Raw genomic sequence first — 21,534 nt, 5'->3', positions numbered from 1 at the left:
CATTTTTTGCATTTTTAGTGAATTTTTTACATCACACATGGAGATAATGTGTTGGTGATGTGATAGGTTACGTTAGTTTTTTGGATGAAAGTTAGTCTAAAAGTAAAATGGGAAAAATTACAAACATGAAGGGTCAAAGTGAGAAAAATCAAACTCAAAAGCCAAAGTGGGAATGATTACAAACATGAAGGATTCAAGTGAGAAAAATCAAATTTAAAGGGCCAAAGTGAAAAATGGGTGAAACTTTAGAAGGGCACAGTGTAATTTACCCAATTTAAAAAGATGAAACCTAATTTTCTCCTTCCACCCACCCCCTTCAATCTCTACCGGAGCACCATCCACCGAAGCACGCCGTATTACTCTTTCAGTTTCCGTTGGCTCTTCATCGCCACCCACAACATTCTCTCCTCTTTTTGGCACTATCCCAACTATCTCTCATTCTTATTCTCCCCATCCACTTCAAAACCCTAGATTCGATGATGCAAATTGCAGAGGGTGAAGGGGCTGTGATGGTGGTGGGTCACAGAGTAAGGGCTATGACAGTGGTGATGACGATATTGAGATAGGCGGATTCCGATCACAATGGCGATGGCTCGTAGAGGTAAAGATTGAGATAATAGTGGGTCAGCGGTCAAAGGGGGTTACGATGGCTATGGATTGGCTGTCGTGGGGGGCTACGATGGCTATAGGTCAGTGGTTGTGGGGGTTGTGAAGGCGGGGGGTTGATGGTCATAGAGATTGCTGGGTGTGTCACAGGCAAGCGGGAAGTTATCACAGTAGGGGAGGAAGTTGGTGGTGAAGGTGGTTATGAGATTAGGGTTTGAAAAAGTTGAGGATGTAAACAGGAAAAAAATTGGTAGGGATGAGGATTTGTTTGGAATTATGAAAAGTGTTAAAAAAAAAAAAGGATTGTTATTAGCACCTACCTTTTTTCTTTGGACCCCCACCTTTTTATTTTTTTTTATTTCCAATTTTATCCCAATATAAAATTCCACTTTTACCATCATCTCTTATCTTCTAACCCTAATTTTCCAAACCCTATCCCTAACTCTAACCCCTCTCAACTCTGGCTACTACCTCCACTGGCCGACGGCCAGCCCTTCATCGCCAGTCACCATGTCTCCCTCTTCTTCTTCTTCTTCTTCTTCTTCTTCTTCTTCTGAAATTGCAATCTCCACTACAATTGTGATCTCCACCCTTACCAATTGCGAACCCCACCGCCATTGCAATCTCTCTCTCTCTCTCTCTCTCTCTCTCTCCCCGCACATGGTTCGGTAATAAATGAGGAATCAAACAAGAGATGCATGGATTGATTCGCGAAAACAAAATTGAAGACTCCAGTGATGGAGTGGACCTTCATTGCGAGACATCTATGAAAACTGAAGGGCCGGTATGAAAATTGTGTCGATTGTTGAGTAATTTTGGGGAAATCAATGAGGCTTTGAAGAATAATATTGAAAATTATCTGAATCTAAAGAAGTTAAAAGAGATGAAGAGAGAGTCTGATTGATTAGTTGATAGTGACGGTAATAAAGATGAAATTGCTAGAATCGTTGAAGGAATCACACAAAAGGTGTTTGAATTGATAAGTAATGCTGGAAACAAATTGAAGAAAAGTTAGATGAAATATAGAAAGAGTCTAGGTTGCTTGTTGATGAAGATGAAGATCTGGGTTGATCGTCGACAAAGATGAAGATCTGTGTTGGGAAGGCGACGGTGACGATGGCGGATTGATGAGCTGGAAAAGCAGTGGTGGCGGCAAAACAATGGCGGTGGCCAGAGGTGATGAGTTGGCGATTCAAAGAAGAGGGGTATAATTGGGATTAAGATGGGGGTTCAAAGAGAAAATGGGAGAAACTTAATTAAGTAGGTAGGGGTTTAAAGAAATGGGGGTCTAGAGAGATAAAGTAGGGATAAATAGCAACCCTCTAAAAAAAATTAATTTTATAAAAAGTGTAATTAGAAAATTGGCGTAAGAAGATAAATTGGTTGTGTGAGTAGAATTACACATTAAGTTTTTAATCTTATTTAGTAAATTTTTTTTAATATTTTAATATTTTTTTTAGATGAACTTAGTCAAGATGTAATTAGAAAGTAAAAAATTTGTGATGAAATCTTTAAAATATACAACAAATACAAAAAAAATATGAAATTTTGTTGAATTTTTCAAATTTTGGTATTATATTTTTTTAGTATTTGATTGTTTTTCTTTTACAAATTTTGTACTTTTTCAATGTATATAGATTAAGTGAACCTAAAAAGTAAAAATAATTATAATTAAAACATCAAATATTTTTACTAAGAACAAAAAATACCGATTAAAAAAAAATTAATCTTAAAAATTCAAAACCAACGAAAGTGTGGATTGAAAATTAGACAACAATTATATGGCCAACCAACTGGACTTTCCTTAATCACACCACACAGTCAAAAATCTATAATGCAAATCACAAAACAATTTAATGCATTTTTATTTATTGTGTACATATTTCAATACACTTTATACGAATTTTCAACATTAAAAACAACTATTAAGGTTGATTTTAGCATGTCCTTTATTTATCATTATTGGCTTGGAATTATTTAGAAATCATAAAAGAAAATGCTATTGATTCCAAATAATTTATTAAATTTTCTTCTAAATCTCTCACATAAGTGTAAGATCCACACAAATTGACCCGTGTATCAGTCCCACACTCATATGAGAGATTTAATAAAAAAATTTAATAAATTATTTAGAATCCGTAGCATAATCATAAAACATCTTCTTAAAGACTTGCATGTGATGGGCATGTAAGCGAATAATCATAAAACATCTTCTTAAAGACTTGCATGTGATGGGCATGTAAGCGAATTATCAATGACAAAGTCCCATCCCTAGTTGGGCTTGGTAATATATATCCCGTTCCTTCAAAAATGACGTTGGCTGGGCCCATGTGTATGGGACGACCCCACCCAAAATCAGCATCATATATTGGTAGCCTACTCCAACTCACAACGTTGAGGTTTGGGCATTGGAAAGTATGGGCATCCCGAATCAAAGCCGTTGGATCAGGTTGCAATGCGAGATAGTCTAGAGCCGACCTTAGGTAATCATTGTCCATGCGCGTCAAAGCATCATGAAGATTTTCAACGGTATACTTCAATGGTTGTGATTTGACCTCACCAGACAAGGCAATTGATGTGGCAGTGAAGAGTACATTGCCAAAATAACCCGGTGGAAGTGGAGGATGCAATCTAGACCGTCCATCAGTGGCCATATACAACTTGGTGGTTTGATCATCAGGAAGGCCACGTGCCATGCACACGCAATGCCACACGTGTGCTGCTAGTACTTCATAGGAGCTGTACTTTGTAGGGTCTACTTGATCTTTTTTTGATTTAACTTTGAGGGTGTTAACTTGATCAAGTGTGATCTTAAGGATAGAAGTGGAAGTGAGTGGTTCTTCATGACTTGCTTGGCATTCCTGGGCTTGTGAAGTGGTGATGTTCATGGAAGGAGGTGGGCTGTATTCTATGTGGTGGAACATAGCAGAAGGAGGTGGGTCCCTCGAACAGAGTAGGGTCCGGTCGATGAACGGTGGGATGTTGACGGAGATGCCACGTGCCATGTCAGACCATGCATTGATGAAGTGGATTGCTGAACTTCCATCACCCAAGGTGTGATGCCAACCTACTCCAAGAGATACTCCCCCACATTTGAAAAATGTTACCTATATAAATATATAGTACCAAAATCAAATAATTTGTGCCAAGTCATTTCTAGTTTGATTAAAAGAGAGTATATTAATGATTTCCTCATAGCTATGTTGTTATGGTTATCCTAACTATCATCATCATTACCATCATTACTTAAGATTGAATGAGACATATGTCGAACCATATGCCCTATATAAATTTGAAATTTAGCTCCGCTCAGTGATTCAACTTGAATTAAATTTTCAAAGTTATTATAAAAAAATCATATTATCCCGAGTCTCCCCATATAATATATTAATTAATAAATTTAATTATATTTGTATCATAACTCTTTTTTTTTCTTTTTATGTTTAATGACAACATAATTACGTACTCCATCCGTCTCAAAATATTAGTCCTTTTGTAAAAATAAAAAACTAAAATAGCATGAATTTTTTATTTTGCCTTTCGTTTAAATTCATTAATATTAATATTTTTGAAGTGTAATAATTGTACTATAAAAAAAGAGCGGTACTACATGTATCAATTAATATACTAATTAGTGTACTAACATATGGTATGGCATTGCTACTTCAAAACTATAGACTCCATCCATTATACAAATTATAAGATCAAAAGTTTCTAAAATTATAACACATCATCCGTTAGTGGTATACCAATTGATACGTATAACTTTATTCATAAAAAAAAGTTAGATTCCCCTAATATTTTGTGACTGAGGGAGTAATTAATATTCAAACACTTCCATTACCAAAACTACATGCAACTACTATAATAATATTCATCATAAAAATACAAATCTAAAATATATATATATATATATATATATATTCATCATACATATAATTTTCCATACCATTTATCTATCTATTAAAATCATTATATCCTCGAAATAAATGAATTAATTCATAATTTCTAAATGGGTTGAAAATAATTTATAATTTCATAATTAATTAGTTACATTAGATGACACAATTCATGTTATTAAAATTTTTGATTTTATATAGAGAGAGAGAAAAAGAGAGAATGAGGAGGAGGAGGTGGAAGTAGAGGCAGTGATGACCAAGACAATGGAACCGCTCAATAGATAATAGATTTAGATCGCATGACTAGGTTCAAAGCATCTTGAAGTGTGTGCGCATGAAGAAATGTATATACAATTAGAATACAATAAATTATTTTAAACTATAACTTATTTATATTTTGTCTTTTGCGAAATTTGAAAACTTAGTGGTTAACCATCTTAGGTCAAGTTTGGCGAGTTGAAAAAAAGTCAAAAAATTATTTAAAAAGTTAAAAAATTATTACTATTTATCAAAAATCAAAAATTACGGCTGCATAACTCTCAATCCTAATTTTTTCCTATACACTAATTTATACAATTTTTTAATACACATTTTTCTATAAAAAGTCAAAAAGTTAACCCAAACATCCATATTTTTTTTCTCAATTTTTTAGTCAAAAAAGACAAAAAGTGCACTTATTTAGGACACCCCAAACAATCCCTTATAGTGCTATCTTGTTATACATAGCAATTTTCGTTAGAATACTATTAGGTAGCAGATAACCAACACGTAAAAAAGTTGTTCGAATATCTTATGAAAATAAATCTTAATTTGAACCAATTAAAATGCTAGGTCATTTCCCTTAAGTGACGTGTTGTGCCTGCCTCCTGGTGTTTCGAAAAGTGAGCAAAGGTTTTCACATTTTTCTAGACAAGCGCAAATAAAAAGCTCGTACAAGACTATAGGTTTAGAGTAGTCATATGGAATGTAGGAACTTTAACTGGTAAGACTATAGAATTGGCAGACGTCATGACTAGGAGGAGAGTTAGTATAGCTTGCGTACAAGAAACTAAGTGGACATGTGAGAAAATTAAAGAAATAGAGGATACTTATTTTAAATTATATTATAATGGCAAGGATAGACACATGAATGTGATAGGAATAATAGTGCCAAAGGTCTTGTAGAAAATGTAGTTGTGGTTATTAGAAAAGGTGATAGGATTATATTAGTTAAACTAGTTATTGGAGAGAATATAGTAAACGTAATATTAGTTCATACACCCCCCAAGTAGGATGGGATGATCAGACTAAGAGAGATTTTTAGGACCAAATGAATGAGGTATTATAGGAGATACCCGTAGGAAAGAATCTAGTTATAGGTAGAGATTTCAATAGCCATGTAAGAATAGTTTATGAGAAAGTGCATGATAGGTATGGTTTTGGTGATAGAAATGAGACTGGCGCGAGTATTTTAGATTTTGCGTTGGCTTCTAAACTGGTAGTGGTCAGTACTATGTATAATAAGATAGATGAGCATTTGATAATATTTAAGAGTGGGTCGAGTAAGAGCCAAATAGATTACTTTCTAGTAAGAAAAATGGACCGTCTAAAATGCAGCAACTGTGAGGTGATTCCTAGAAAGAGTCTAACGTCTCAACGTAGGATTTTGGTACTAAATTTATACTTTAAAGGGAAATACCAATTTAGGAAAGATAGTGGGCGTCGTAGGACGAGATGGTGGGACCTAAAATGTGATAAATTAGAAATATTTAAGAATAAAATAGATAAAGAAGGTACTTGAGACCTGAAAGATGATGCTAACACTATGTGAAACTTGATAGCCAATTGTATGAGGAGAATCTCAAGGCAAGTTCTTGGAGAGTCAAAAGGAAAGGGACCCAACTATAGGGAAACTTAGTAGTGGAGGGAGGAGTTTCATGTGGTAGTAAAGACAGAAAAAAAAAATAGTATTTTAAAAAGTGGCAGAATGATAGATCCGAGGAAAACCTTAAGAGCTACATATTGGCTAATAAGGAGGTCAAAAAAGTAGTGAGAAATCAGGTTAAGTGTATCAAGATTAAGGACTCTAATGTGTTGGTGAAGGATGAAGAGATTAAGGAGAGGTGAAAGAACTATTTTGAGAAGTTGTTAAATGAGAAACATAGGGGTAGGTCAAAAGAGGGGAGGGGGGGAGTAGCTAGTAATAAGGAAAATCAATAATATAGGTTCTATCGCAGGATTAGGAACTTTGAAGTAGATATTATACTTAAGAAGATGAAATCGAATAAGGCTTTAGGACCCGATGATATTCTTATTGAAGCTTGGAAATGTTTGGGTAAGAAGGAGGTTGCTTGGTTAACTAGGTTATTTAGTAAGATTTTGTTGATAAGGAAAATGCTAAAAGAGTGGAGGGAGAGTATTTTAGTACCAATTTAAAAGAATAAAGGAGATGTTCAGAATTGCAACAACTATAAAGGGATCAAGCTAATGTATCATATAATGAAAGTGTGGGAGACTGTGATAGAACGTCGATTGAGAGATATAATAGAGGTGTGAGAGAATTAATTTGGGTTTATGACTGGTAGATCAATAATGAAAGCGATCTATCTTTTGAGGAGAGTAATAGAAAAGTATACAGAAAAGAAAAGAGACATTCATACGATTTTTATCAATCTAGAGAAAGCATATGATAGAGTGCTTCGAGATATAATCTGATGGGTGTTAGAGAGGAAAGGAGTGACAAAATGTTACATTGATATGATTAGGGACATATATGAAGGTGTGGTAACAACTATTAGATCATCTGCTGGAGAGACATTTAAATTTTATATTACTGTAGGGTTAGACTAAGGATCAATCTTAAGTCCTTATCTTTTTGCTTTAGTTATGGATGAGTTGACGAGAAATATTCAGGATGATATGCCATAGTGTATGCTTTTTGTAGATGATATCGTGTTAGTGGATGAGACTAGGGAAGGAGTTAACACTAAGTTAGAGACTCGGAGAGAAACACTTGAATCTAAATGATTTAGGATAAGTAGAAGTAAGACAGAGTACATAGAGTGTAATTTTACTAATAGTAACAATGGAAGCAGAGCTGAAGTGAGATTGAGAACTAAGAACTACCTAAGAGTGAACATTTTCATTGTTTAGGATTGATTATCACAACGGCTAGGGAGATTAGAATGGATATGGTCCATCGAATTAAGGCAGGGTGACTTAAGTGAAGGAGTGCATCTATGGTACTGTGTGATAAATGAGTACCCATTAGACTAAAAAAAAAGTTATATAAAGCGGCTTTTAGACAAACGATGTTGTATAAGATGGAATGTTTGGCAACTAAAAAACAACGTGTAGATAAGATGAGTGGATATGTGGCAAGACTAGAAAAGATAGAGTTAGGAATGAGCATATTTGAGAATGGGTATGAGTAGTACTGATAGAAGATGAATTGAGAGATAATAGATTGAGATGGTTTAGTCATATATAACGGAGACCAATAGAGGCAATAGTGAAGAGATACGATATAATGATGGTACATGGAAGTGTTAGGAGAAGGGGAAAACCTAGATTGACATGGGCTAGTGTAGTAAATAGAGATATGAGTCTCTTTGATATGACTACCGAAATGGCCTTTAATAGAGACGAGTGAAGAATAAAAATTCATGTAGCTGACTACACTTGATGGGGCTTAAGGTTTGGTTTGGTTAGAATAATAATACCCTTATTTGGTGGTTTCATTTGCACTTTACTTCCCTTATTACCATTTTCATGCCAAAAACTATTTTTAGGCAAAATTACCATTTTTAAGCTCGTCTTGAGGGCCTATTTTCACCTAGAAAAAGTTAGAATTTGAAAACGTCTATTTCACACAAAACTATAACCCTTTAAATTATCTTTCTAACACCACTTGATTTTCAAAATTAATATTGATCAAAACAATTCAAATAAAGAAACAATAATGGCACTAATTGTCTATGATTTTAAATTTCATCCTTAATCCGATGTTGGATGAGAGAGATATGCCCAAAATACAAAAGTGTCGCAGAGATGTGCGGCTGCACATCCTGTTGACACCCAGAATTTTTTTCAAAGTTTCTATTTCTTCGGGAGGCGTAAGGGGAATGTGATGGGAAACCCTAGGATGACCTAGGATGTTCCCTAGGCAACCCCTAAGTCTATAAATACAACCCCTCATTCCCTCTTTGAGAGAATGGAAGTTTTGGCCAACTTTGAGTGAGTTGTGAGAAAGAATAGTCACCTCCCTTCCACCTAAACCCAAAATTCCGAAAATAACAAACCCTACAGCAGCTTTGGCAACTAAAAGAGATCTAAGATTTGAAGAAAAGCATCCATAGCATTGTCAAAACTTGAGGGAAGTATTGAAGCACGTTTTGCTTGCCTTTCAGTTGTGTTCTTCGATTTGTTTCAAACTAGCAAGTAAGTTTCTATTTCTCTTTAATTTTAGTACCTTTTAATTCATGTTTTCATTATTAGATCATGGTTAGAGTACTGGTTAATCATAATTATCATATAGGATAATTATTTTGCATGGTTTTTTGGTTTGTTTTGCATGTTTTAATTGAATGTATATTAGGAACATGTTACGGATAGTTTAATCATCATGTAAGCATGTATATAGCGCGGTTTAATCATCATATAATATTTTTCTTTTTTTTGGGTGAATAATCATATAATATTTTTCATATTTATTTTTATGTGTTAGTTGCTTTCTTTGCATTAAATCATGAAAATAGCCTTAAACCAGGCTTAGATTTGCATGTTGCTTATGTTAGTAGCATGTTTAGGATCATTATATCATATTTAATTCATATCTTGAATGTTGGACGCTTTGTGGTGGAATCCTAGTAAGTTTTTTGAGCTTCGTAGCATATTGCTTGTGTATGTGTATTGTTTTTTTAAATAATGCAAGTTAGTGCCTTTTGTGATCAATCATGTGTTTTGGATAATTTTTTTTTTTTATTGCTTAATTTGGATTAGGTGTATGACCATATGAATTGAAAGTTGGCTTTTTGATAGAAAATAATGGTTTTATGGAAAATATATGGTTACATTCATTTAATCCAAATTAAGTAGTGTTTATTTTATTCAAATCATCTAATTGATTTGGTTTAGTAAAAGATTAGGGTTAATAATGAATTTTGTGGACCTTCCCTTCTCGTACCTAAGTTCTCGAACCTTGATTACTTGGTTATGACGGACCAGTCCTTTGTTTAGTTTTCATTGTTAAAGGTTTCTTAGTTTCCCTTAAAAATTAAGCGGCGACTCTTGAAAGCAAGTTGGTACAACAATTGTGTGGAAACCTGCCTTATACCCAAAAAGGCACGCACTGTTGGCGGCTCTATTGGGGACTAAGAGAACTTGACTTGAAATTTTTTTATTTTATGAGATTAAGTGTTTAATTATTAATTGTGTTGCATTATTGTGGGCTCGGATTAAAACTGCTTCGTTGCTTAATATCCTGGATGGCTTGCCACTTGCAGGCTATGTTAATGTCAACAAGCAAGTGTCAGAGTTTGGCTATCACATACCATTTGATCATCCACTTGCACATGCATGGTGGCTTTGAGAGATATATAAATAGTCAGAGCTGATGTACCCTTTGACTAAACCTACCTTTTGCATATAGCAAACAGTAAAACTTTCCAAAATAGGATGGGAAACTCACCTAATTTAGGTTATTTGATGCCTGTTTCATATGATTTAGTGAAACCCTAGAATTACTCTCACAATTAGAACAGGAAAACCCTAACCATAATAGGCATTGGATGTAAATTTTGTACTTATGTGGTGTTATGTTACAACTGAAAGAGCAGAGTTTGAGTTCAATGAAGCAACAGTCATACAGTTTGAGTAGGGATGTGATTCTGCAATTAGTAATTGACTGGGAAACAGTTTCCTAGTCATTGAATTTGAGTAGAGTTGAAATTCTATAAGTAGTGTTTGAATGAGAAACAGTCGTTTAGACATTGAATTTGAGTAGAGTTGTTATTCTACAAGCAGTGTTTGAATAAGAAATAGTTACCTAGAGATTCCATTTCAGTAGAGTTCTAGAATTACAAATAGTATCTGACTGGAAGACAGTCTCTTAGTTGTTGACTTTGGGTAGAGTTTTGGTTTTATAAATAGTGTTATGGTTACCTAGTCATTCACTTTGCATAAAATCTCAATTCCTCAAATGATATTTGACTAGGAGATAGTTATCTAGTCATTCACTTTGAGCAAAATTCTAACTCCTTGAATTGAATTTGAATGGAAGACAGTTGTTCAATCATACACCTCGAGTAGAATTCTGATTCCTTAAATAATGATTTGGCTGAGAGACCATTACTTAATCTTTCACTTCGAGTAGAACTATAATTCCTTAAGCAATATTTGACTAGGAAATAGTTACCTAGTCATTGATCTAAATAGAGTTCCTGTTCCATATGGTAAGTTTTGAACAAGAAGCAACCATTTGATGGAGGCCTTTCGTTTGCTAGGAATTCAGCAGGATTGCACTAATAAAGAAAAAGATTTGTCAAGTTGAGTGGGCCCAAGTCCAAGATCTAGTCCAAAGTCAATCAATCCTAGTGCAAAGTCCAGTCAACTCAGTTCAAAAAGTTCAGTCCATCTCAGACCTCCAAGTCTAGAACCAGTAACCTCAAGGGCTCATGTCCAACAACTAGCTGAACTGATGGCAACATTCCAAAGGTCAGTGGAAAATCTTGCTATTACTGTGGAGGGACAAACCCATGTTCTGAACCAACTATAAGCTCAAGGGGTCCTTGCCCCTCTGTCACCACCATCGGAATCCTAACAAGTTCTAAGGGAAGAAGGGTCTGTTGCTGCCATGCCTACATTAGGCCAACGAAAAGAAGAACCTAAGGTTGAGGCCCCTAACCTCGACCCCAATGTTGTCAAAATGTCAAAGTTGGAAAAAACCATGAAAAAGACCAAAGGACCTGACTGCATTCTGGACCAAGATGCTGGTATGGGAGATGTAACTGTTTATCTCCTAGAAAGATTGAAAATGCCACGTATTGACAGGTTTGATGGCTCTGAAGATCCCATGGTCCATGCTCGACTCTTTGCTAACATTTTGAGGCCTATGGGACTTACTCACCGACAAACTCTCTCTGTCTCTGTCTCTGTCTCTGTCTCTCTCTCTCTCTCTCTATATATATATATATATATATTTGGCCAAACTTTGTACGAAGTAGCAGCCAACTGATATACCAAGCTCGATAATGAAATCAAGTGGAAATGGAAAGAACTGGCTGAGGCATTTGTCGCCCAATATTTCCACAACACTTAACTAGAAGTGACAATGGGAGAATTGAAGACTACCCGACAAGAGCCAAAAGAAAGCTTAAGTGACTTTGTGATAAGGTGGAGGGCTAAATCTACTAGGATGACCAATCGTCCTGATGAAAGAGACTAAGTCCGAACCGTGGTTAGAAATCTGCAACCACTTTTGCTCAAATACATGCTTCCTATACCTCTCTTCAACTTTAAAATCTATTTGACATGGGAACCAAATCAAAGATGACATAAGTCATGGTTTGCTTGACAGAGGGGAACAAAGCTCATCCCAAAAACCATTCACTAATTTTAGTGCCAATAAGGTTGGAGGAGGTTATAGGCAAAGCCTTTATTTTTACCGTATCTTTTGAGGTCTTCGGTTGGCGCTACATGGCATATAACCATTGTAGGCGTCCAGGGTAAGGTCTATAAAGTAGCAAAAGAGGAGGCATTCCGTATAATTTGATTCTAATTCTTGCGGTCTGTAAAGTAGTAAAAGCATTTGAAGATATATGACTACCCTACAAGAATTAGAAACTAGTTTTGTTAAGTCCCATTTTGTAATCCTATTTGGAATTGTAATGTTTAAACTCTTGATGTAATTAAGACTTATCTCTTGTAATTATTATTTTACTTATATCTATATATATATATATATATATATCTCTTTTTCTTTCCATCAGACCTTGTGTTAATACCTTGTTAAGATTTATCAAAAAGGTGGATTTGCTATCTAAGGAGATTGAACTTTGAAAGGAGACTATATTTACTCCTCCGATCTTTCCTGGGATATTACTTTGTTATTGACCAAAGGACTTATTGGTGACGTTTCTTAGACTTGTAACATTAGAAAAACTCTGCATTTATTATTAATATATTTCCTGATGTACTCAATTTTTGGGACGTCACAAGAGTGGCAATGTAGAAGAGAGTGAAAGTGTCCATGATAGAAAGAGGAGTGCGGATTTGTGGAGGGAGAGACAAAGACAGAGACAGAGATAGAGAAAGAGGAATAGAAGAGAGAGAAAACAGTGGTATTGGGTTGAAGAGAGAGTTTTGATTTGGTTTCACCATATAGCATAAATATATATACATGGATAGTTTGGTCATTTTACATGAGTTTGTCCTTATGGACAATGTTTTTTAAAGCGTGGACATTTAGGCAAAGAAAATTCACAATTAGATTTATGGACCGAGGGTCCTTTCATTCCCTACTTCTAAATAAATAATAAAATAAAAATAAAAAATAAAAATGGAAGTGTCAACAAACAAGTTGGCTACCAAAACTATGTACCTGTAATACAAGTAAAGGATGCAGAGAAATGCGATCATCATCTTCAGAGTAGTCAACTGTTGGAATGAGTTGCTGGAGCTCCGAGCAAGGCGTAAAGTCGCCAAAATCATCAATAACACCTTCTGAATTGGCTTCAACAAACAACACACCCTCTCCATTGCAATATATCTCAAACCTACCATTGTTATCCCTTCTTAACCTCCCAGCCACTGGGTAGAACAATACAAGTACTTTGCTTAGAGCCTCTTTAAGCACTTGTGTGTGAAAAAAATTTGGAGAACAACCATTAGGCTGGTAGAAATAGACAGTTGGGATGTAAACTCTTGCTACCAACAAGTCCAAATTTGAGCTCCATAGGCTATGCTTGGTAGTGTCTTGGGCTGGGGTTACAATAGTCCACTCTTTCACTTCAACCTTCATGGTTTGGTCTCCTACATTCACCTCAAAATTTGGTATCTTTAGTTAGCACACAACCAAATAACAGTTTTAGACAAAAAAAAATAAAAATTTAGAGACAAAATCACTTTTTAGGGACTAATAGCTTTGTTATCAAATGTGTCATTGTTGTATTTTTAGCGGCGAAATTGAATATTTAGTAATGAATTACTATCCTTAGACCAAATATTTTTATCTAAAAAAAAAAAAAACCTTTTTGCACCTAATTGTTTTGTCCTAAAAGTGAATTTATTAGTGACGTTTTTGAAAAAAAAAAATTCACTAAAGATCGTTGACGATTCATTTGAAATTGGTCTCTTAATACTTTTTACAATAAAATTTTCACCATTAGGAACGAAAAGATTTGGTCCCTAAAACCTTTATTATATGTTGTAGTGTTGTTAGTTAACATTGTTGAGGTAGTGTGTGGTTTAAAACAATGTTGTGCACCTTGGAAAAATTTACAAAAAATGAAATTTGTAGATAAGATTTATTTTTGATATGACTTGTTAAGGATACAATATAAATTATAAAGTTGTTTATCTCTCTGGTAGCTTTAGCTTTTAAATTAGTCAGTGATTAACAATTTAATACGATCTCAAATCAACCAATAGATTTTGTATTTGAATTTCAACGCTTCCCCATCTATTAGAACTAGTTAACAATTCAATATATATATATATATATTTTTGGTATATGCAAACTCAACTATGTAGGTCATTCTGCAATACACATCCCAAAAGGGGTGTGTACCATATACAAAATCACTTCAAAGTCATAACTAAAACAAAAAAAATACAATAAGTCATTACTAAACTCCACTTGAGGTAAAACCAAAAATCTCTTCAACTGTAATCAAAATATAATACCAATATGTTATAACCAATATCACAATGAATTATAACTAAGAGTTATAACCAAATACTACTTGATGTATAACCAAAGACCATTCAGTTGTAATCAAAATAAAAATTACAAGATGACATAACTATGTCATAACTAACACCACAATGAGTCATAACTAAGTCATAACCAATACCATAATGGGTCATAATAGAAGTGTGTATTATAAAATTTTTCAACTTAATAAGTGATTAAATAGTAACTAAGTAAAAATATTAATAGAATTTAATTATAAATTAGGGAAAATCACGTTTTTTTAAAGGGCACTCGGTTTGTAAATCCAATTTTGAATTTTCTTTGCCCAAAAGCCCACACCGCTAAAATACTTTGTCTATAAGGACAAACTCTTACAAAATACCAAATTACCTATGTGTATATATATTGTTTTCCCAACCAAACCCTAATCAAACCACTCTCTCTCTCATTTCTTTCTCTCTTATCTCTCATCTTCACTACGTCGATTTGAACCTCTAAGGTAGCGGCACCGCCACCACCACCACCACCGCCCCTTTCTCCATATTGCATAGATGTAGTAGTGACGCCAGAGATACCACTAGATCTGGGGTCGACGGATGGATTCAGAAGCTTCTCGCTGGTGTGTTGCCCAAATGAAGCTCACAAATTTGACTACACGATGGACAAAGTATGGGTTGAAGCAATGTTTGTTGAACGGGACTAGACCAACCGGTTCAACAGGTAGAACCAATGACCGGACTTAGTTTCGATCTGGATGACCTCCAAAAATCGGACTATGCCAAAAATTGGACTATGCCAAAAATCGGTCTCTTTTGAGAGAATCGGAAAAACCGGTGGTTCAACTAGCAAAACTAATCCTAGTTTTGTTGAAACCCGCCAATTGAGATTTACTTTTGTATTTTTATTTTTCTTCTTTTCTTTTCTTTCTTATATATATATATATATATATATAAACTCTTACTTCAAGAGTCTCCTCTCATAAGGAGTCTCTCATTAGAATAGGAAAAGATTTTTCAAAAAGAACCCAAAAATTCTATGTAAGATTCCATCAAATTATTTGAATCATATTGATTGGAGAGAGAGTTGAAAATTTCATTTCCCTCCAAAATTAAATCTAGCATTCAATCAATTTATTTGGAAGGAATGTTAAAATTTTTTAATTTCTTTCAAACTAGTGACTTATTTATTTATTTATTATCAATTACGACTTTATTAAATATTATTAGTATATACTATGCAATAATTTTTATTTTTATTTTAGTACTTATATATATTGATAATTTATAATTATATATTATTAATTATGAAATCACGATTTGACCGTTTCGACCCAACGATTGAACTGATGACCTGTCCACGCAATGGTTTTTTCCTATTTGCTCACTAGTCCAATTTTCAAAACATTAACTGAAAAAGATGATGATGACAAATGTTGCAAGTCATGGATCTAGTCATAGATTCATTTTCTCTCTCTCAAATTAATTCTCATAGATTTGATTGCACTATATACAAAGTATGGGTTGAAGAAGATGATGCTGACAACGACGACGAGTGGAGTTTGGATCCTTTGTTGTGTTTTTTTGCGGTGGTTCTTGTGGTGACGCCAAAATGATGTCGTTTTGGGGGAAAACTTCTCCAAAAAGAAAAAGGAAAAAGAAAATACAAGGCAGAGGTAGGGATAATTCTATTTCCGCACATCATTTACACTTTGTGCACATCATTTCTTAGTTCGCACACTTATTAATTTAGTTACATTATGTTTTTCTCATTCCATACATCAAATGTTCTAAATATATCCCTAGCTCATAATTTAAATACACACCACACAAAACACATTTACATGCATCACAACAGTAATTCCGACATATCCAATAATCCATCAACACATTCTCAACAGTTCTTTAAAGCCAATCAACGATGAAATGATGAAAAGATTGATAGAAGTTGATGAAAACTTTTTTTTTTTTTTTTGGTTCGCGATCAACGATGATAGTAAGTTTTCATCGCGATCAAAAAAATGTTAAAACAAATCATATAAAAAGTTTTCGTCATTGATTTTTTTTTCCCCACAATCCTATGGAAGTTGAATTTACAAAATAATAGCAATTCTTTTGCTCGAAAAAAAAAAAAAAAAAAACTTCCACATGCAGAAGATCACCTTTTCATTGTTACATTGGTTGTAAAGTCATATTCTTTCCTATATTTAAACTTCTATGATTTTGTAAATCTTTCATCACACAAATCAAGAATGATGGGAGTAAATAAGAGCACAACGACGGTGAGAGTGAAAAACAATAAAAGAACAATGTAGGCCTTAGAGGGATTTTTTTTTTTCAAAAGTTGTACACTGAGAATTTTGTCCCCAATGATGTGTACAAAGAAAATTTAGTTTTAAGATTTGTTGTGTATTGATGTCTATAGTGGTCATTTTGTTTAATAGTAAAATTATAATAAAAATTTAATTTATTAAGTGTGTGCACAGAGAGTAAATAATGTGTGGAAATAGAATTAAGCCAAAGGTAGGAGTGCAGAAAGAAGAACGAAAGAAGAGGCATCACTGAAAAATTATTATAAGGAAAAGGTAACCCAATTGATATTTGTGCAACTTGATCGGACTCATAAACAATCAGATTAGATAGAAAATGATTTCATTTGGTTTGAGATTTTATTAGATATATGTGCCTTTATGTGATTTGTGATTTTTTTTTCTTTGAGATTGTAGGTTTGTAGATTTGAGATTGCATCTATATTGAATCTATATTTGAGATGATTGTAGGTTTGCAATCTTGTCTTAATTGGATGGTTTATATCTTGATCTAGTTTATCAATTTTTCTTTTTTGGTTTGAATTTGGGTTTATTTTGTGGTGGGTGTGATTTGGTAATTTTTAGAGAGAGAAAATAGGAAGAAGAAGAAGGAGGTGGTGGGTTTGGTAGTTTTTATAGATAGAAAGGAAGAAGATGGAGATAGAGAAGAAGAGGTGGTGGGTTTGATAGTTTTTAGAGAGAGAAAGGAAGAAGAGGAAGAAGAAGAAAAAAGAAGGAAAAGAGGAAGAGGAAGAGGAAGAGTAAGACGTCGCCAGAGGTGGTGTTGGTAACAATCGGGGCGGCAGGGGAGATAAAAGGGAAGACGATGAGTGGGCGGCTGCCAAAAACGAAGGTTGTCGGAGAAACAATGGGGCTACCGGTGATGCTTCTTCCTTCCTCATTCTCTCTGTACTCCTGCCTCTACTTTGTGTTTTTTTTTTTTTTATTGAAGAAATTTTTCTGGAAAATAACGTAGTTTTGGAGGCATCGCAGGAACCACCGCTGGCAAACACGGCAGAGAATCTAGACACGAGTGGAGTGTTGCAAGCTATGGATCTACTCATAGATTTATATATAAGTGATATAATTGTTTGATGATTAAAAAGATATGAAAGAGAACGTTACCTTAGATATTTTAATTAATTTTTATATCATTAAATATGAAAATTAGGTCTAATTTTTAGACTTAAATAATAATGCCCTATATATAAATAACGTATGTATTTGTAATTAATTGTTGTTGTATAATGATTAAAGGCAATTGTTTATCTATGTCTACTGACTTTGATTTCATTCATAATCTTCATGGTGTGCAACGAATGATGTGCAAGAAATATTTGAACAGATAAAAAAAATTAAGTAGATAAAATTTTTTATACGGATAAAATATTTGAACAGATATATTTAAATATACAAGTGAAAAATTAAATAGATAATAAAATTTGGACAAATAATTTCAGTAGATAGGAATTTCAGCAGATAAAATTAAACAGATAATAAAATTTGGACAGATAATTTCAGCAGATAGATACAAATTTCATAAATAGTCAAAAAAAAATAAACAGATAAAAAATGTATTTGAACAGATAATAAAAAAAATTTAAAGAAATAAAATATTTGAACAGAAAGTTTAAAAAAATTAAACAAATGGTTAAAAAATTAAACAGATAGATTAATGGATAAAATTGGAAACAAAATGTCCTTCAAAATAATAAATGGATTTCTTATCAAACTATTTTACAAAAAGTGAACCTCTGGCGAAAAAAAAAATTCACTAAACCTAATGCCTTAGACAATTTCTAGATTGGACTTTTCAATAATTTTTCCTTTTTTTTAAATTAATATTTGATTTATGTTTTTTTATTTTTTATTTTAATTTGCTTGCTCTTTGTAGTTATAGAGACAAAATTCATTTTTGATATATATATATATATATATATTTTAAAAAAGAAAAAGAAAGACAATGAGGAGTAGATAAAGAAGACAAAGGGTATAATTCACTATTTATCACTAATGTTAATAGAGTTAGCAATACAATTTAATCCAAAATCACATTAAAAATATATGCTTATTTTTAAAAGATAAGAGAGGGGTAATGTGTTCGGAGACTATACTATAAGGGGTAAATAGATTTTGTCTAATTTTAAAAATAAATTTATTATTCATTTTTTTTTATACAAATACGATAAATTAAATAGATTACAATTATTAGATTGGCTTAACTCTTTTTTTTTTATATATTTTTTTAACGATGTACACAAGAGACTTGACAAAATATACAATTTAGATCTTCAAAAATATAAATTTCACAGGTTCAAACAACGCCTTCCAATTCAAACTATAAAATTGAGAAAAACCAACTCCAATCTTAATTGGGTGTTTGGTGTGTGCAAAACATAAAGTGCACATAGGTTAAGACAATCTACCGGCACCGATATCAACCTCAGTAATTTTTTAATCAAATTATAAATAAGAGTTTGTTTGACATGAACTAAAACCAGGACATTTTCTTACATTTTCATCTTTTTTTTTATCATATCACTCACCTTTCTTTCTTTTTTTATATATCTTTTTATAAAATGTCAAAAATTATATTAATCTAGTGCATTCCAAACAACCCCTTAAAAAGTACTTTTATATTTTAACTAACCTTTTATATATATATACGCGCACACACACTCAATTAGACTCTCTATTTTAAAATTTTATTTCATTAAAATATTTATTTTTAGAGAAAATTAGTGATAAATCTAGTCTAAGAAGGGTATAACGCATTAGGTCGAATAGATATTTTTTCTTGGTAAGAGGCCCACCCTTTGTGAAATAATTTGGTGAGAATTTCTTTTGTTGGTTTTGGAGAATATTTTGCTTTCAATTTTACCCCTTAATTTTTCTATTGACCTTTTTTGACTATCTATTTAAATTTATATCTATCTATTGAAATTATTTTCCTATCTTTTCAATATATCTATTTGTTCAATTTTTTCAACATATGTTCAATGTTTTTCCTATATCAAATTTATATCTATCTGTTCATTTTTTTTCCTATTTGTTCAAATTGTGTGGGTTTCTCTCTCTAATTTTTCTTATTTGTTGAAATTCTTGTGCTAATTTTTCTTATATGTTGAAATCTATTTTTATCTATTCAATTTTTTGAATGAAAAGATCTTTGGTATAACCTAATCCTAGTCAATTTTTTCTTTGTTGAAAATCTAAGCAGATGATCAATGAAGCAACACACTACACAAAATTTTTACAGATATGTTTGGATTTTGAAACAAAAAAAACACAACAGATAAAAAAAACAAAAACAAAAGCCCAGGACAGATTTATCAAATTTTTAAAGAGAAATTTGAACGGATCAATCCACTGCAATCTATCTATTGAAATTTGAACATAAATCAAATACAGTTCAAACAGAGTCATTTAGACAAATTTTCATTTTTATAAAACGATTCGAGAAGCAAGAGAAACTATTAAACAATAAACTATTCAATTTTTATCTTTCCTATTTCCTATGAAGCATAGGTATGGCAACGAGTACTGGTATTGATACGATATGGATACGGCGATACAGTAAAATTTAAAAAAAAGTAGAGTACGAGTACGGCTTGATACACTCGTAAAAAAATATTTATTTTTAATTTAGAGTAATGTAAAAATTAATTAAATAATTTAATTTGTTATGATCCAACATATAATTAACATTTAATGCCAAAAATAAAGGTATATATCAAAATTAAAGGTTAATATATTAAATAACTTACAAACCATAGTTTAATTTTAAAATCATGTTAAACATAAAACTAAAAATTAAAAAGAAGTCTAGTGAAAGGAATTTTATCTCTGTAGTAGAAGAAAAAATTGTTTCAACTGAGATACGATACAATTTAGATATATACTTGGTACGTCTAGGTACGCTAAAAATTAAGAAGAAAAAATTTAAATGCGTATTTCATGTACTCGGTATGTATGCAGAAGTACCATACAAAATATCATATGCCAGTAAGTACCTAGTATAGGTACGACCTATTTTTCGAAGTACCCATAGTTCATAGCCTGTTTCTCTCAATTTCAATCTCCCTCTCAAAACCCTATGTACCTCACCCCCTAATTTCATAAAAATTTTATGATTTACTAATTATATTTATAATAATGATAGAGACTCCCATAAAATATAACTCCATAACTCTTAATATGATCTGAATAATTTATATCACTGTCAGGCATAATTCTAAAATTTTTCTTAAATATATCCATGGCCAATATATCAATGAAGTTATTGGAGTCTTCCTTTGTGTGATTCTAAATATTTTTCTTATATTTAATCAAAAAAAACATTTGGTGCGACTAATGTGAATGGTCTGATGCCTAAGAGCTATAGAACTGACAGAAAAGGTGGAGTGCATACCTTATGAATACACTTGGTCATCAAACACTGGAGAGAGGAAGGTACGAGTTGTGCACGCACGAACGAGAGAGAGAGAGAGAGAGAGAGAGAGAGAGAGGAGAAATGCCTTTTTAAGGAAACAGATTTATTTATAGGGAAAGGTAGGTAATGAGTGGTTGTGGTTTTATGTTTTTTTAATTTTATGTTCTCATTTTGGAAGAGTGCATACCTTTTGAGTACACTTGGTCATCAAACGCTGGAGAGAGCAAGGTACGAATTGTGTGTGTATTATGGGAGGGAGAGAGGGGAGGGGAAATGGAAAATTCTATTTTTATGCACTTATTTGTTTTAGGATATATATTTAATAAAATTTTATTTTAATAATAATTATATTTTAAAATAAAATGATTATAATGAACATTAAAGTACACATTTAATATTA

The 21,534-nt window shown here is 32.8% G+C and overlaps 1 protein-coding gene across 1 annotated transcript; it reads right to left on the bottom strand.

Annotated features, from left to right (window-relative positions):
• Positions 1 to 2,441: 2,441 nt before the first annotated feature.
• On the bottom strand, positions 2,442 to 21,266 carry LOC114308084 (shikimate O-hydroxycinnamoyltransferase-like). The gene is made up of 3 exons (XM_082924726.1): positions 21,114 to 21,266; positions 13,084 to 13,514; positions 2,442 to 3,713 (listed from the first exon to the last, which is right to left on the bottom strand). Exons 2-3 carry the CDS (start codon positions 13,501 to 13,503, stop codon positions 2,769 to 2,771), a joined length of 1,365 nt encoding a protein of 454 aa, XP_082780852.1. The 5' UTR covers positions 13,504 to 13,514; positions 21,114 to 21,266; the 3' UTR covers positions 2,442 to 2,768.
• Positions 21,267 to 21,534: the final 268 nt, after the last annotated feature.

The sequence above is a fragment of the Camellia sinensis genome, chromosome 4, assembly GCF_055761805.1.
Source record: "Camellia sinensis isolate YWXY chromosome 4, ASM5576180v1, whole genome shotgun sequence".
NCBI lineage: Eukaryota > Viridiplantae > Streptophyta > Magnoliopsida > Ericales > Theaceae > Camellia > Camellia sinensis.
This window is presented reverse-complemented; position numbering and strand designations above follow the sequence as displayed.